At 35.3% G+C, this 18,852-nt stretch overlaps 1 protein-coding gene across 1 annotated transcript in view; it reads right to left on the reverse strand.

The window, feature by feature from the left end:
- Positions 1–18,852, reverse strand: part of USH2A (usherin) — a 404,558-nt gene that overhangs the window by 202,505 nt on the left and 183,201 nt on the right. The window contains exons 31-32 of the mRNA XM_068675985.1: positions 11,353–11,466; positions 8,591–8,752 (exon numbers count right to left, since the gene is read on the reverse strand). Coding sequence (XP_068532086.1) covers positions 8,591–8,752; positions 11,353–11,466 — 276 coding nt within the window. The remainder of the gene's footprint in view (positions 1–8,590; positions 8,753–11,352; positions 11,467–18,852) is intronic.

Genomic DNA, 18,852 nt, shown 5'->3' on the forward strand with positions numbered 1-18,852 from the left:
GTGATGTTACGTGACTATAATTTGTCACCACTTATTAATATCCTATTAGTGATAGTGGAAGGTGCAAATTAAAGAGAAATACATGTACTGCTTAGATAGAACAATTATCACAGCTGATAAACATGTAATAGCAGCATAGAGGAAAGTGTCTGTCTTAAATGAAATAGTGCTTGGTAGTTCAGGAGACCAAATGCTCCTAAATGAGCAAGGAGAAATATGAGCAGATTTTCTATGGCATAAGGAAAATGCTAGAGAGTAGCTTCACTATGCAGCTTGTAATATCAAAAAGGCCACCCCACTCCTTCCAAGACTATTAAGTTAGAGATAAGTGAGATAGATCCCTATGAATGGATACCAAGAAATAGCAGCATGTTTGGCCTTAGTCCATCTCTGCAAGACGCATCACACCTTTATTTACATGAGGCCAGCACTGCCTGAAACATAAACCATTTACTGAGGGTGCAAAAATGATCTTGGAAAAAAAATCTCTTGGGAAAATAGAGACGCTTTTCCTTACCTATAAACATTATTTGTAAGTTTAACAGAAAACCTTGCAGGTTCTGATGCTCTTCTAAGGTACTTATGTTAATGAAGGTGTGATTGAATGAAATCTTCACTTAAACTATATGCCCATGGATCTATTTAATTAGCAAAATTGAAAACAGAAGACAAGCTACCACTTTCCTTTAACTAGCTTCAGACAAACTATAACTGCCACACATGCTGAAGAAAATAAGTTCCCACAAAAAGTGTTTCAGGCTATGAGCACAACCTGACCAAGAAAGCATATTCCAATTCTTAGAAATCTAAGAAGACCCCTCTCACTATTTAAGAGGAAACAAGGGTCACTGTGTGACTACTGCTTACAAAGAGGTCATGTCACATAATAGGACCCCACATGAAATTCTTACTGATGAAAGAATGCAGAGAAACAGATGGCACCTTTCAGAAATACCAGAGGAAATCAAGGTATAAATGACATTAGACCAGTTTGCCCAAGAAAGGGTCACACAGGCAAATGTGGCAAAATAAGAATTGGCTGTTGACTGCAGGGATGAAGTCTTGAGAAGACCTGAAAATCCACATGACAGTGCAGAACAGCAGAATACCTCCAAGATGATATGTGGATGGCAAGCTCTTCCATTTGATATAATAAAAATGAATAAATAAATAAGTAAATAGGTCATACTTTACAAACAAACACTTGATTTAAATCTGTCCTCAGTATGCACGGTCTTTTAAAGAGACCCTTAGCTCTGCTAATTGACATCTACTTCTGACACCTAATTCTAAAGACGTTCTGAATAATTCTGAACAATCTGGGATTTTAACATTTTAAATTTGGTTATTTGGTTTTAATTCTTGCAAGGGAACTTAGACAAGCCTTGAAATTAATGCTTTTCTTCTCTTTGTTTAAAAAACAGAGCCCATAGCCAAGACTACTAGAACTGAAAGGAGTAAGGAAAAAAAAATAATAATAAAATAAATAAAAAAAAAGAATTCTCCCTGTTCTACAGCTATCAGCTTTGGAGAAGGTATTTGCTCCATTTTGCATTGGTATCTGCAGAAGATTGGGATATACCACTCTTTCATTTTTTAATTTGTCTTGCATTTTAATTTTTAGAAAGTAGTACTCAAGCAACCTGAGAGCTCCACAATTCCAGCAGGGTTAGCGTGAGTTCTCTCCTGGCTTGCTGTGTTACCCAAATCTGATCAAAGGACAAGGACTCCAGAAGCTTGTCCAGCTGTGGTTTTATAATGACACCATTAGGTTTTGCTCTATAATCAAGGTCCCTAAAAGTCTGTGTAGCTTCAGGCTTAATATCTGCGACAAGGTTAACTGAAATCTGCAGCAAGGATAACTACTTTAGCAGATTGTATCAGCAGGAAATATTTAAACACTATTTAAAAGGATTTTAAATAAGCAGATTTTATTTAACACTGCACTAATGCACTGCAATAGAAAATGATACAACAGAGCTGCTACAAATAAACATAATGCTTTTACCCTTACCCTACCGCCCCCCTTCTAAATTCCCCAGATCTGTATTATTAAGTCCAATGAGTGCAGCAGATCTTTCCATCTGAAGCTGAAATACAGGGATGCCAGACTTTAGACAGCCCATTTGCCCTTTGGTTTTGTGCCTGCTGAATCTGCATTCTAGGTCTGCAGAATTAATTACGATAGTACCGGTCACTGGCAATGTCAGTGTTGCCAATTCAGGTGTATCAAATGTGCTTCTCTTACACACCTACAACTTTTAGAGGAAGGCAGCTTCTTCTATAAGACTGGTGCGCTCTGCCCTCTAGTGCTAGGTGCACCAATATATGTTTACTTAAATGCATAACTGGGCCAGAATAAAACCTGCAGATGTAGGTGTTCTTTGTATGTCATCCTGTTCCTATATGCCTTAACACCTGGATATCATACTAAGTCAGATATAAATGATGGGCCTGGAACTGTAGCAAGAACATGCAAATAAAAGGCACTGTGTCATAGCTTGTTGGATCACATGCTAGACACTTCAGATAACCAAATCAAACTGTTAAAAATCAAAGACTTTTCATTGCTTACAATAGAGTTAAATAAGTCTCTGCTTCACAGATAACTGAGGAATTCTGAAATTCAGAGTTAGAATATTCATAAATCTGTCATCAATGTTGTATTGGATAGCAAACCACTCTTTCCAAAACATTCTAGTGAATGAACAGACATGGTTCACTTGGTATATATATGTATTACACTGCAACCTAGAAGATGGGAAATAAACTCATGCTAGAGGACTACAGAATTTTATTTTATTTTTTATTTTTTGTCCTTCAAGGCAAAAACTGTCTCTTTCATATTTGAGTAGGACCTAAACCAAAGGAACGCAAATCCTTAGGGTTGGAAATTAGTGATATCAAAGATTGCTGTACCTCTGAACAATTTGAATAGTAACCATGAGAATGACATCTTAACCTAACATAAGAAGTGTTTTCTTCTCAGTGAAACAGATTCTTGCAATTATCCTCTACACATAATTCCAAGAATTTTCTCTTATTCAAATTGTTTTACTTTACAGTTAGTACAACATTGATATTATGATGGATTTTGCTTTTATTATAATGACCTTTCATTTAAAATGTGCAGTAGCCACAGGGATAAAAATTAAAAAAAAAAAAAAAGAAAAAAAAAACCACTATTTTTTCAATAAAATTTATTAAGTGTGCATGGCTACAGTGTATTACTATAATTACTACAGGTTTATAGTAACATGAAAAAATACAGGTACTAATTTTGGGTTCTCTCATTTTTTAAGTTCAGATACATTAAGCGTGTTTTCACAGTTGTCAAACATCTGCTTCTTCCTCAGAGAAAAACAAAGCTTCCATTTTATCCTGGTTTTCTAGGATCAGTCTCTCCACATTCAGGTCAAATAACACTTTGAATAAGCTAAAGTTTAGTTTGTGTTCTTAGACTAAAGTGTGAAGACTTTTCCAAGGTTCACTTTAATATTTTACCCATAAACTTACAGCTTGTCACAGTAATCAGATTTATTTATTTATTTATTTATTTTTAACTCTTGGGGATGTAATTTAGGGTAACTCTATACAGCTTTAAGTCAGCTGAGGATCTGCCCTTGTAGATTATAGGATCTCATTCCTGAAACACTGGAAATTCTCTTCTAAGGTTGGCAGAGAATAATAAGTTTAAAGAGCCATGATGAGAACCATTAGAATCTGCTAGGAAAATTCTAGTACTGCAGAAATGTAGACATGCACATCCTCAATTCCAAGTTCTGTGCAAAGATACATTTATATATATATACACACATAAAGTTATCTACAAAGTTGTTTTGCTTTGTAAACTGGTTAGATAATGCATACTTTTTCTTAGTCTGTCAAATGTGCAACATTTAAGAATTTTGACTCATATTTTTTCTAAAGTTTCTTAGCAATAATAATTTATATTGATAATATTAGCATATTAGCTATATACATATTAGATATGCCTAGCAATATCAAATTATCAATGTTATTTAGGTCACATCTGGTCACTACTGTCTCTGCTTATATTAAAGCTTTCTTCGTGGTATTGGCACAACCAGCTTAGGCCACTGCTATCTTACTTTTCAGTATAAAACCCACCCTGATTTCTCTTTCATCTAAGCAGGTGGGAGATTTCTTAGACCAAGTTAAAGAAAAAAAAAAAAAAAAGGAAAGAAAGAAAGAATAAATATCTTGCTTAAGTCTAAAAACACTAAAAAAGCATTACATTAAGAAAGCTCCACAATTCAAAGTAGAAACTTCAGTATTGTCTGTAAGTGTTTGGATGAGTAAAAAAAAGTATATTTCCACAGGAAAAATAAACTCAAGTTTTTTGTAAAATCAAAAGCTTTTCAAAGATCAGTGTCTATGTATTAAGAGAGTTTTGAAGGTAACTCTAAAAGTTATTCCTCACTGCTGCTAGCTTGTCTCCACAGAACAGGGAGGTACATAGATTTGGAGGGCAGACACTCGCTGATTTTCCTGGGCTGCAGCTGTTGTTCTTGGTTATACTCAGTCTGCACTCTCAGACACAAGAACTGAAAGCATGAAACCAGGGAGCTAGATTCATTAAGCCTATATTCCACTTGGAGATCTCTGGAGGCCACTACCAACAGGAAATTTTAGGCTTCACAGGGATTCAGGATGTGAAATAGCACCCAGATTACATGAGCAAGTACCACATAAGGCAAAAGCAGAAGAAAACAAACAGATCACAAAGGAGTTGTGGTACAAGGGCTAGCTAAATTTCAGTGCTTTATTACTCATAACAAGGAAACTGAATTTGTCGATATGGGGAAAATATTTAAAGGCATTAATGGTTGATGGATTCCTCATGGATGCCCCTTTTCAACATGGTAAAGTGGACATTTGCCATATGTGCTTTTAAAGGGCTTCCCTTTTAATTATAGCTCAACCCCTAGAGAAAACAAACACTTGGATTTCCATGAAAATCAATGAGTATTTCAAGCCCTCAACAACTGTCAACAGCAGAAACTAAGCTAACAATATATTTGTGATTATGGTGTTGAAAAAAATATATCCCTCCTCAAGTTATTGATTAACTAAAATGAGCGTAAACTGATTATACCTTCCATGGTCTGAATTGAGAGACAGTGAAGCACTAATTTGTAGACAGAACAGATGCCTTCCAAAAAAGAAAGGACTTAAAACAAAGCATTTCAATAAATACAGGACTTCAAAAAACACAGAGAATTTTTGACTTTCCGGTATAGACAAAAAATCAGGAACTCATCTGTATATTTATTAAATTAGGAATATCATTTTGTTGAATGAATAAGAAATGTGTCAGAGACAATGAATTTTGTCTCTCTCTCTTTAGGGTCATTAATGTATTATGTTGTGGCAGTAAGTCACCAGCACCACTAGCATAAATGCTGAAAGGCTAAAAATACCAAAAAGCACGAAGGAGACATGTATAACACTGGAATGTCAAAAGCCCCTATTTTCTACTATAAAGATTTAGCTCTTGCAGGAAGGAAAAAAAAAAAAAAAAAAAAAAAAAAAGTTATAGCTCTTTTACTTGTAGCTTGCAAATAAAATATTGGGCTCTATAAGGAAGCCAAAGTTCAACTTAAAGACATATACACATCTAGGCAAGATCTTGAATTGACCTGATTCAGAGTGACTGGGATTTCTGGTGACCCAAATCCTGGCATGCTGGCTCACTTCTTCCCCCTCAGGCACTGAGAAACTTGCAGCTAAATAAAATGGATCCAAAGAAAATAGTCTGATCTCTTTGCCATGTCCAGAGCTGGGGATGAGAGTGGCTACTGCACAGGGCAATATGACTTCATTCACTAGCCTTCTTTTCAAGGGAAACACTACAAGTCTAGATGAAAATCTGGGAAGAAGTTGAAAAGAAAATGTGTCCTACTGAACACCAGCATACTTGGGGGGAAAGCTGGGATTTCAACTTGAAGAGACTTGCCCTTCTCAGAGAGTCTAGAACTGAGAGACAGGCTGTGTGATGGCCAGTGCAATTGCCTTCACAGGGTCCAATTCTGCCAGACTAGCTCTGTGGGCTTCCAGGACATTTCCTGCTGTAATTATGTTTCAGGGATTGAAACTGTTCCTTTCTTTTACACAGAGGATTGGGTGGAAATATGCAAGATTCTCTGTGAACTTTATGACTTATGTCTGCCTAAAAAGTTAACTGAAATAGAAGTTATAAATGCTCAATAGGACTAAAACCTTCAAAAATTACACTAGAAAAAAATATGTCATTTCCAGATACAAGCAACAAAAGCTCTTCTAGGTAGCTTATGAACCAGATGACTTTTCCATAGAATAGTTTAGCTGAATATAACCTGCAATAGTTGACAAATCTCCATGTGATCATTCAGGACTTAGAGGTAAAATATCAGAAATCAGAAATGTAATTCATCCTCTTCAAAAATTTTGAAGGACATCTAAGAAAGTTATTTGAATGTAATTTCTTAATAAGCATTAATTTCAGCTACGGGCCAGAATACAATCTGACTAAAACATAAAACCAACCAAACACAATGTATTATGGTGAGCATTTCCCCAAATGTTTTACATTCTTTGCCAATTTATAACCAGCTGGGAGTTAACACACCAGCAAAACTACCTGTGATGAACATTCAATAATGATTTTAATAAGATTGGAAGTACAACTATTTCCACTTCAAAATTCTTAAGAATAGTGTTATGGGATGGCCATAAGAGATTAATGGATATCTTGAAAATAAATAAATAAATAAATAAATAAATAAAATAAAATAAAAGATAAATTGCACTACTGGAATACCAGAAAACTGGGTGTATGGGGGAGAAATTAATTGAACCTATACTTTTGATAAATATTTATTTTTTTTCAGAAGAAAAATGTATACTAGTTTGAGCTGTCATTATGCTAACCTATATCCTATTTTTCATATTATTAGTAATACATAATGTGGTAGTTTATATTCAAAAATAAAACCAGAATGTATGTACCTCATGTATTTATCCAGAAATACACTAAGGTTACTATGGTTACGAAAAATCCATTACCTTTGAATACAGAATGAAAAAGTTTGACTTAAAGAGTGCACTATTTATTACAGTGATCATCAACAGCCTTCAGGATGTTCTCTAACTGGATTCATTTTTCAGTGTCAAAACTGACCCACCACACCAGTAGCTTATGGCCTGTGCAAGGCAAAGAAATTTGAACTATATGAATTTTTAAGTATGTTTCATACTAACTCAAGATGAAGAAATAGCTTTGAATTTTAAGGCCTTACATTTAAAAAAGAGTAGGGCCTTGATATCCTTTTTCCCCCCAAGTTGTCCAATACAAAATGTTTTAATTTTACTTGTACTTTTTACCATATTCAACTTCTGACGGGTCCAGAATAGTACTTTGTTTTGCTATGATACTTCCAGTTAAGGTTGTGTGTGTTTGTGCAATATGAACAATTTCAGTCCAAACAAATAGCTTGGATATTTAATTAGCTATAACAATAATTATTTTAAAATAGAAAGTCAGATGATCACACTTCACTGTAATGCAAAATAATGGTCATATAGCTTCCATTTAATAGTTTAATAGTACTGATATAACTTGGTCGTTGACACACACTATACCTGTTATTGGTAGACTACTTTGTTTAGGCTTTTAACAAGCAAGTTAAACATGGAAGGTTCAGGAAAGCAACATAATGGCTCTCTAACATCTAAGGGCAACAATGAGAAAAAAAATAATAAATCTGTACATTATTTCTTGTCTCCAATGGGTCAGAGATTACTTGTTTTGAGAGCTGGATGCTATAAAATGAAAAAGCTGTAAAACCACCAAAAACTTGACTCAGGTCCTGTGAAAGAGGATAACACAGAACAAGACTTAGATACTCCATGACAATATTAATTTTTGAGTCCCAGCAGAGAGGTCTATGAAGAATTCTCAAACAAATGGAACCCATCATGGTTTAAAGTGCATACAGGTAATATTAAATTTATTTTGCTTTTTTTTTTTTTTTTTATCTGAAATGCTTTAATTTCAGAGGATAATACTTTGCCTGAAATGCCTCTTAGTCACTTTTCACCAGAAATAACAGAGGTGGTGTTCACAAAGGACCTGCAGGGAGGATGAACGTTAGCATGAGAGGCTGTTAACAGGGTCAATATGGGAGCAGAACTGCGTAATTTCAACCTAAATGGGAAAATGTCTTGACACCAAAGCATTAATGACATCACTACGATCATGCTAACAGAGATGTCAACCTCACAGTGTAGTCCAAACTGCTTACATTTTCTATCTATACTGACTTCTGGCTTCCTCCACAATCAACTGGGATAATAACAATAGACTTTCTAAATAGGGTAACTGAGGGATGGCACACAACTAGTTGACATTTCAGTTTTGTCTTATTGAAAGTGCAGTTCAGCACTGTCAATTCTAGGCAGTATGTTATAAAAACCATGAGGAAGAGTAATATAGTCATGGATGCAAAATTTAGAAGGGGTCAGCTATACAATTGTTCACAGCAACTATGAGACACCCGTCTGATATGCTACCTAGCACAGAACTCACCTTTTACAACATATTGGGTCCCATTTCCAAAATAAATTGGTACTCCATTCATATATAAAATATATTGTGTAATAATACCATTTGGTGTTTTTGGAGGGCTCCAACTCATCAGCAAGAATGTGGGAAAGGATATTGCTGTGGCTGGTTGCACATCTTCAGGGGCTGGTGAAAATATATACCACATTTATATTAGATATATTATATTATATATCATATCACCATATTGTATCATACATTATATCTTATGGGAAGTGAGAAAAAGTGGGAAAGAGAGGGAATGAGGGAAGGGAGTCTTAGCCATGCTCCTAAGACTTCACAAAGATAATTCAGAGAACAGATATAAAATTACTACAGGTCTGCTGTATAACAGTATTTTTAGCTTTCCATAAATCATAAATTATTTTAGTGAACAAGAAAGATTTTCAGACTAGTTGAAATTTCTAGAGATTTTATGCTTTCAAGATATCACCATTTGAAAACTCTCCTATCACCTGTGAGGTGCCCCTGGAAACACGAACTTTTAGAAAAGATAAACTCTTTATTTTTTATAAAAATAATTTTGGCTGTGTGTTTTTCCAGATAGATTAGTTTAAGCATGGGGAGGGGTACATCATTTTTTTACAGTCCTTTTTTTTTTTTTTTTATACAAGTTAATTTCTCTTCATGTTTTTCATTTGTAACTACAGTGATTGTTTTTTCTAATCATAAATGCAGATGCTTTATTCTTATGCACTACACATTTCTTCAGACTTTTCATAATTCAATACACTTAGTAACACTTGTTTAGCAAGGATTTTATGTGTATAATATACTGTAAGTTGGCAATGGATAATAATTTAAAAGCTGAGTTCTCTTACCGTTTCTATGAGTTATATGCTAGAAGCACAAGCAATCCCACTGAATATCGCAAGGGGAGCAGAACTCGGCCCTTAGTCTGGGAGGAATATCTTGTAATTTACAAGCTCTGTGCTAGCAATTTAAAACAATAACTAGCAGTGGCTGGCAATGTGAAAACAATATAAAGTAATGAATGTTTCAATAGGGAAACAGGGATAGCTGGAGGGTGTGATATGGTGTCTGTCTTCTGTATCATCAATTTATTGTTACTAAGAGCATGCAACAAGAGCATCCAAAAATAGAAACTCCACACATTGACTTTTTGTTCAATTCTTCTGAGGGATAAAACACATGTTCCCCATGGCTTTATTTGATCACCAGAAAAAAAAAAAAAATCTATCCTTGCCTAAACCTTCCCAGTATGACAGCATATCTGAAAACAGTGAATGTTTTCTAAAACATAGAATTTCTGCTTTAGCAAGCACACTCACCAAGCTGAGGACAAGACGACATAAGCAGTTGTGGTTTTTGTTGTTGTTGTTGTTTTGTTTTTAATTGCTATATTACACCAGAAAGAAATATAGAGCTCTAAATAAATGTTAACATCACAGGGCCATTAACTATTTGGCTGTCAGAGACTATACTTTCCCTTGGCTAATGCCTTCAGATGAACTTGGCCAGTTTATTTAGAACTTCCAAGAGGTGGTACTGGGTTTGGTTTGAATGGTGCTGCTGGCAGTTTTCGACATGTTTACACCAAAATCATGTTCCAGAGAATACTCAGACAGGAATACTCAGGACTGTTCTCATCAGGCCAACACCTTCCACAAATCCTGCTCTAGTAGCAGTTCAACACTACCATTCATTTGATCATTATGGTTGTAATTCACACAACTTCATACTAAAATGTTATTTGGTTTATTCGTACATAGTTATTACCTAGTTTAAAAGAGAAACTACAGCAAAGAGCCTTGTTAAAAGTTCACCGCTGTGAGAGTTACTAGTTAGGACTGTGGGAGGAAAGAAATTTTGAAACCTTCTCAACGTCATGGAAGATTAAACACTTCCTACAGATACAAGTCAAAGTCTTTTACTATTCTACCAGTGCAAATTTGGAGTAACTGCTTTTACCTGGATTAACACGACTTTAGGATGATGGAACCCAGAGAAGGATCTGACTTGGACTTTATGTTTAATTGAGAATGGAGTTAGGCATGTCATAGATATTTTGGGAACATTTGCTCCCGTAATTGATTTGCATTACGTATTAGGCTAGTCTCCAAAGCTAGAACTAAAATATTTTGCCTTTCTTCCTGCTGTAATTCTCAATGCAATCTTAGAAAACATTAATTTATACTCACAATCTTTAAGTTTGATCCCAAAAACATATAAAAGAGTTAAGGAAAGAGAGAAAAATCTTAAAAGTGATTAATAAATAACTCAATTGGCATTTGGAGGTTTCATCACACTGAAGTAATTGTTGCCTATTCCTGGTGTTTAGCAGTTAAAAGAAACCATGGAAATCAACCGTTTGATTCTCAATTTCATACTGTGCCATACAATCAATTCTTTTTAGTCAGACTGTCTCTAGATTTACTTCTGAGCCCTAGTAAAATGAGGAAGCTTTCATTAATCTTTCAGATGCTTCATATTAATGACAAGGCTCTTGCATGAACAATGTAACAGCAATTAAAAAGCCCATTAATCTGCATTACAGCTATTAAAGATGCATGTCATTAAAGGGTATGGAGTTTGATTCATTTTCGCACCCCCCCAAAAAATGGAGCAATTATGGTCTGGCAATGCACTTTGTCATCAAATTAGGTTGGGGTTTTCCAGCAAATGGCTTTGCAGCATTTAGCTCTTCTCCTGTTTTATTATTCATGACTGAAATGTGGAAGTCAAGACCTTTGAAATTACTTTACCTTCTTGTGGAGTGGAGATGTTCAATGCATGCAAGTTCTCAGTACAGCCAGCCAAAGTGCAAGCAGTTAGGGTTACAGCATAGTTTGTGAAAGGATGCAAGCCTGTCAATATGCCTGCAACAGAAGAAAGCAAGGTGTTATGCATGTATAGCGTACAGACTGATTACATACATGAAGAGAAGTAAAATAGTAAATCTTTCTGTTACAGGCATTCACTGTTAGAGGTAGAAGAGAAAAAAGATTTTAAGGTTTCATTCATATCATGCCACAATGTAAATTTTGCAAAATAAATTAAGAGAAAATTGTTTTATTTCATTCTTAATACTTAAGATGCAAATAAGTTTCTTTATTCTCACTATAACAAACACAACTTCAAGACTACGCTGCACATTTTAATATGACAATGACAAAAAATTCAAGTGAAGCACCTGCTTCACCAAGTTTTTTCAGTTATTGACTTATTTTCTAACAATTTTCAGAAGAATTTTTTTCTCCCAGAACAATTTTTTTTAATGCTTCCTCTCCGATGTTGCCCCTAACTATTCATCTATAAACTCAAATCTCTTTTTTGTATGAAACCTCCCTCTTGTGTTTCTGTCCTTCAGTGGAAGAATATAGCCCACACATATGCTATATTACTACAGTAACATAATTCAGGTGACCAAATACTCAGAGATTTAAAGAAAATAGTTGTGTAAGCCTGTGCTTTTTCAGGTCCTGCTTATGTTAGTGAAGAGAATTGCTGAATTCCCACATATAGATCAGCAACTTGTGGATAAAACAAATCACTCCTTGCCATTTCATGAAGTTACGCAATATTTTGAACTGAAATATACACAGGGATTGCATGGAGAAAAAAAAAAAAAAAAAAAAAAAAAAGGTATGACAGTCATTTTTCAGAAACACCAGCAGTTTTCATTTCAAAGTAGGTCCTACAATAAAGTAATATTGAAATGAAAAGTAATTAAAAGAGCTACTTCATGACAAGCTTTATTTCAAACCCTGTTCTCACCTCAATTCTAACAGTTTTTGGCAAAATCAGTGGGGTATTTCAAAAGAAAAAAAAAAACAACAAAACAGATCATTTTTATGGCACAAACAAGGTTATTTAGGAACTGTCCCATACTGGGATTTTCAAAGCTGTATCGTTGCAAAGAAACATCTTTGGAAACAGCAGTACTTCAGAGAACCATAATTCTTGGCCAAACCTCTCATAGTAAGTGACTAAACTTCAGCATCATGTGCACACTAACAGGTAGAAGAAATTAGTTCTTTTTGCTACTTTTCATTGAGTTATTTCATGCAATGCAACACAACTTCGGTTTTCAGCAGAAAGTCTTTGTTCCCATGTACACCCTCTATATACACAAAAAAAAAAAAAAAAAAAAGTCTGGAGGTCTCCCACATGCAGGGAGTTTATGGTTGCAGCATAATTACATTATTTTCTGAGTGGAATAATCAAAGAAAGTCTATGATATTTTTTTTTTAATTTTATTTTTTACACTGTGTTTATTAAAATGTGTGGTCACATTGAAAACTTGAGGTTAGCTTTCATTGAATAAATTGTGTTCGTCTATTTTCTTGTAATTCAAACAAAAACTTCAGCAACTATCATTGCAAATGAACTTTCCATTTGAGTTTTTGGAGGTCCAGTTCTTACATGCAAAAAGATAACCAGTAGCAGCAAAACTCAGGTCAGAGTAGCTGTGCTAAACTAAAACTAGTTGATCAGAATCAACTCTCTCTAGTAATAGCTTTGATTTTGGAAATCCCTACTTAGCAGAGGAAAAACTGTACTGCCATTTTACTAACTAATGGAAATACAACAGGGAAGAAAAAGAATGTTGTGTCAGTCACTACCCAAGCAAACATGCCTGTAATCTTCCTGTAATATTTGGAAGAAACAAGAATTTTTAAAAGCATTCAACAAGCATAACATAGAACATGATAATGTTTCAAAGCATCAGTATCCCACTAAAGCAGGAATACTGAAACCTACAGTATATTCTTTAGTGCAGAAACATCATTGGTTTAAGAAAAAAAAAAAAAAAGAAGTCTGTTTAAAACAATAGAAAACCCTTATTTTCAGGTCACACAGGGTTAAACATGGGAAAGGATAAAAGGTACTTTTGGAATTATCTTCAGCAAACACACACATGCAGAACCAAATCCTCTAACTGTGACATTTTCAGGTTTTCAGTTCGGAGGAGCATGCTACTGTGTACATGCTCTCCCTCTGTTCACTCTGCTGTGCTTTAGGAAGCAGTTTAGTTTTATTTGTACATTTAGCACTTGTAGTATTTTTTTCTTATGAAGCAGTGAATTAATGCTCCTTGCATTTCCTGATGGAAGACATTCTTTGGGGTCACCAATGACTTCAGGCATTGAGAACCACACTAGCACATAGAAAGAGCATCCTGAAAGATGCCTGCAGCTGTAAAAAGGTTTGGATTGGGCTGTTTGGTTGTGGTTTTTACTTTTGACAAAGTAGAAAGGTTTTATATGAAGCATCTGCAATGCAACAGAGTGTACATTACTCAGGTAGGTTTGTGAAGGACAGTGGGAATTTGAAAAATAAAACAGATCAACCTTTTTGCAACAGGAGGTACCTGTTAAATATATATATATATATATATTCAGCAAAGGCAGCAACTGAAAAAATATTTTATCTCATAATTAACATACTTCCTTCACATGCACACTTGTACTATTTTCTCTCAACAAAGAAACAGATGTGTGGCATAGGTAGGCAATAGAAAGTACACAGATTTTATTTACATACTTCAGCAAACTACTTTTTTCTCAGCTGCCAACCTATCTGTTTGGCCAGCATCCACTGTAATCTGTTCTCCTTCATTATGTTAATCTGTGGGCGGAAAGATTTCTGTCATCTTCAAATCGCTTGTACAGCAATGGTAAACACCTTGGCCTGTCTGTAATTGGACAGGTGTCTGCATTGGTGTCACCCGGCTTTTAATTCAATTAAAGAACTGGCGGCTCTGCTCTCATTACCCACTCATTTCCTCTGCACTTTGAGTCAGCCAGTGAAATTTACACTCGGTGCCTGACTATCTTAGAGCACAAAGTCAGCAGTCCCATAGCAAAGATCATCACTGATACAACGTGAATTAATTTATAGTACAGCAAAGTAATTTTTGCAATAAAAAACAGCCTATAATCCAATGAAGATAACAGCTTTTAAAAAGTTTTCCAAACTCCTCAACTTGCTCACATGCAGACTGGCATCTCCTGTCTATACCCAATAACTGATGATCTGATAAAGAGTCCATCAGGCTTTCCAAAAGTAGATGCTAACAAAGCAAAATTTGGCCACAACTACATTTGCATACACTCTAGCAATGTTAACAGAAGAGAGGTAGATAAATTGTCACTTTGATCAGGAAATAGAATTAGAGAGACCATCAATATTTAAGAAGAGGGTCAGCCTCCCACATTTGGGATAAGAGTCCCATTCATTCCATCTGCCACTACAGAGCAGCTGAATCCATCCAGACTTAAAATTTACACCATAGACAACGTTCCAAGCCTTAAAGTCTACACAGGGAATCAGAGACAGTAAATCATTCTAACACACCACTCCTATCTGCCCACTCAAAGAACCTTTGGAAATAAATTAAAGTTCTAACACAGACATTTTGACACAGTGACCCCATGAAACTGAATAATGTCATTTGTTAAATATGAATGTAAAGTTAACAGTCTAAAAGAGTGATCTGGAATCACACCTAGAACATTAAGACCACTTTATATGCAAAACTAGTATTTAATTTTCTATACTTTTATTTAAATGATCTTTAATTATTTGCAATATTTAAAGTTGAGGTTTAGAGTTCTGTCAGATTAAAAATGCTAGGTTCTTTCTTGTGGATAAGGGATAAAAATATTGACATGGGCAGTAGAAGAGGGTAAACAATGAATTTATGGTAAAACAGACATTTTGACTAGTCATAATTAGTTGCATCTTTATAACCAATCCATGTATCATTATAATGCATACAGCATATAATAGTAAATATCAAGCTTCTTCCTTTCATTTCTCCATAAAACTGAGATTTCTTTTGTTCAGTACATCTAAAAGGGAAGTCTCATATATTTAGACAGTTCCGCCACAACATTCTGGCAGATTTTGAGTGGAAAAAAATAGTTTCTCATCAAGGAAAAAAATACTGCTAAGGTATAATGGCTAATATTCTGTTCTCAAACACTGAAAAATAGATTCAAAGGCCATTACTGTGTTTTAATAATTTCATCATATAGTTAAAAGATCATTATAAAAGCAGTTGCTTCACTGCCCTGATCCGTCATCCTGCTTTTTCAGAAAGTTACCAGCAGGTCTTCAGAGACAACACGTTTATGACAACTTACAGAGTTTCTATTCCACATAACAAATTTTTTAAAGATATATAAATTGAGGTGAGCTTTTTAAAACACATTTAGTGAAGGAGCCTTCCCACAAAACAAAATTAACCTCTCCCCCCCAACTTACACAAAAATGTTATTGAGTATTCAGTTTTACAGTTGCAACACAAATACTAAAGTTGTCTTCTTTTCATCCAAATAATAATAATAATAAAATACATTCAGTTATGATGGTGAAAGAGGAACATTTTGAAGTTAGTTTGGTTTGTCTGTTTTTTACAGGTAAATATAGGTAATTTTAATTATAACCACTCACTACTGTCATATGAACCATGAAAAGTCAGTTCTGTTTCTGAATATTAAGATTCCCAAAGTCAACCACAGAGCTTACCCACACAAGTTCCATTTGTTTCACACGCTGAGTGCATTTTTTGCCAGAGGGATTCTTTGCCAGATTTTTTCATTGGTTCCTCTCTAACACTCTACTTCAGAAGTACACAATATGAAATATGAATTTTGAAGTACACAATATGAAATTGAAACAACTCTTGACCTTATAGATGGATCTTAATGCCTTTTTAAGGTGTTGAAAAAAATAATAATTACCAAATCCGTTCTCCCCAAACCTAAACACTATTTAGCCAACTTGAATGCCTGAGGTTGTACAGCATCTGTCTTACAAAGTCACTTGTGTGTCGAGATGCATCATTGCCACAGTACACTTAATCACAGTCCACTGACCAGAAAAGGAAGTCCTCAACTGACTTTGTGTTTTTGACAGATTGTAGCAAAAACTGTTTAAGTACATGTGTCTTCTACATATGCATCTCTGAACTGAAAGCCTGTGCACATCAATCTGTCGCATACATCTGCATTTTTAAAGCATCTTCTACCATAAGCATAGTCTGAGTCATAAAATTCTGAAGAATTATTGAACAAGAGGGCACCTCTTACAACTCTTTGCCTTATAAGAACAATAAAAGGTTACTTTGGTTACTGGATTTCTCTGGGTTGGAAGACCTTTCTTCCCAACAGAACAAGATCATAATCAGCCAAGCACAAGCTCCACTGGCCTTGAGGATGCAGTTCAGATTGCAACATTTCAGGGAAGTCTGTTACATTTTTCACAACACACAGCAACTCTTTGGCTCCTTTAATTTGCACAAAGCCATAGCCCAACAGTCCCATTTTGCACCAGACATTACTTAGACACAGAGAGAATTGGTTCTGTAATATCTCATCACTCTATTTCTCTTGATCTTTTCAGATAACACTGTTGTTGCTATTTCTCTACCGTATGATTGATTTTAAAAGTTTGCAGAGAAGGAAAGAGTCTTAAATTTTTGCAAGACTGAGTATATCTATAAAAAAAGATATTAATAATCTTTTCCTTCCTCACAAACATTAAGAAGTTGATTCCTTTTTTCTTAATAAAAGTATCGGTATGTAGCTAAGTGTTGATGTAATTTTGATAAAATGTTCAGGTTTATTTAATCAGATGATTTACATTTCATATGAATAAATTTATACAACAGCATTGGACTGTAAACAAGATTTATTTAGGTCTAAACTCAATCAAGTTAGAACATTTATTAATTCATGTTTTAAAATGCATATATTGAAAAATATGCTGCTAGTCTGCTAAAGTCTGCTAAATGAAAGGAAATAAGAGTTTATACTCTGACGTTCTGATTTAGAGTAACTTCACACTGATTTAGAGTCACTATTTGCTCAAGCATCATCTAACAATTGACAGGAACCTAACGGGCATCAGCAGACCCATTGGCTACCCTATGTTACATTGGCTGCAGCAGTCAGAAAGATCTGAGCAACGGCTGATGTGCAGCTGCCGTTATACTCCTTTGTCTCCTTCCACTGAGAGAGACATGTGTCTGTGTGGGTGAGACAGAGAGACCAAATCTCCTTACAGCACACAGGGATAAAACACACTGGCAAAAAGCATCACATTCCTAGTCATTACAAGGGTCTGGGTACATGGCACCCTTTTGTTAGAAGGATGCATACTGTGTTCCAAATCTGACATACCGTGGCATGGCAACATACCAAGCATACCATCATTCTTCTGGTGGGGGGAAGTATGTAGATGTTTTCTATCAGGTATCCCTGCTTCTGACCAAAAGTTACTTCTAAGAAACCATGATAAAGACAAAGAATTTAGCTGCAAATTACAAAACTTTTGTATTTAAACCTGGTTCAAGCAATTGAAATACAACATCAGCTCTAGAAAACAATACCTTCAATAAAAAATTCCAGCTTTTATTACTTTAAATGTAGTATCAGATTTTAGTTGTAAGTAAATACAAAACAAAGTTAGTACTTGGTGACTCTTTGTGTCTCCCTAGAGTGTTTTATGACATTACAATATTGAACCTGGAATACATATTTTGGAATCCTCTTTATTATTCTGGCCCAATATGCACTTACATTAGACAGTTTGCAATTCTTTTCTGCAAATTTACAAAAATTTCACTAACTGAAGCATGAGAGTGCTTTGAGTGCAAAACATTTGTGCAAACAAAGAGATTATAAGTAAGCTGAAGTGCAAGAAAGCAATATCCAAGTAATTCATTAATGGTTTTGTGTAGTAAACTATATGGTTTTGGTAAATCACTTACAGGCCTGTAGAACCCTGAAGATGAATGCATTTTTCAGGAGTCATCAGGCAGCAAACTTTCATTTTAAGTCCACCTAAATAATATTCTGATGTACTGTTTCCAAAAACATAATTTACAGAGATATTTATTTTGAAAAACAAAGCAAAATGTGTATATGTGCATGCAGAGAAGGGACAACCTTCATGAAACCTGTGCCATGGGGCTGTGTCCCCTCAGTGCAGCACTATCTGGCCTGTGCTGTGTGGCTGATTTGGCTGTTGGTACCCTGTCGTCCCATGCTGACCATTGCCCCAGGTCTTGTGGGACCCTGTGCCCACCACTGTAGGGCCTGGCCCTGGGGCTGCCCCTCACCGCCTCCTGACTTTCAAACCCCACAGGAGGCGGTGGTCACGGTGACCCTGCAAGGGACTCCAAAACCCACTGCCCCAAGCCTCTCAGCAAAGCGTTGTGGGGTTTGGCAGGCAGACACAGCTGCTCTCCACTG

The sequence above is a fragment of the Anas acuta genome, chromosome 3 (genome assembly GCF_963932015.1).
Source record: "Anas acuta chromosome 3, bAnaAcu1.1, whole genome shotgun sequence".
NCBI lineage: Eukaryota > Metazoa > Chordata > Aves > Anseriformes > Anatidae > Anas > Anas acuta.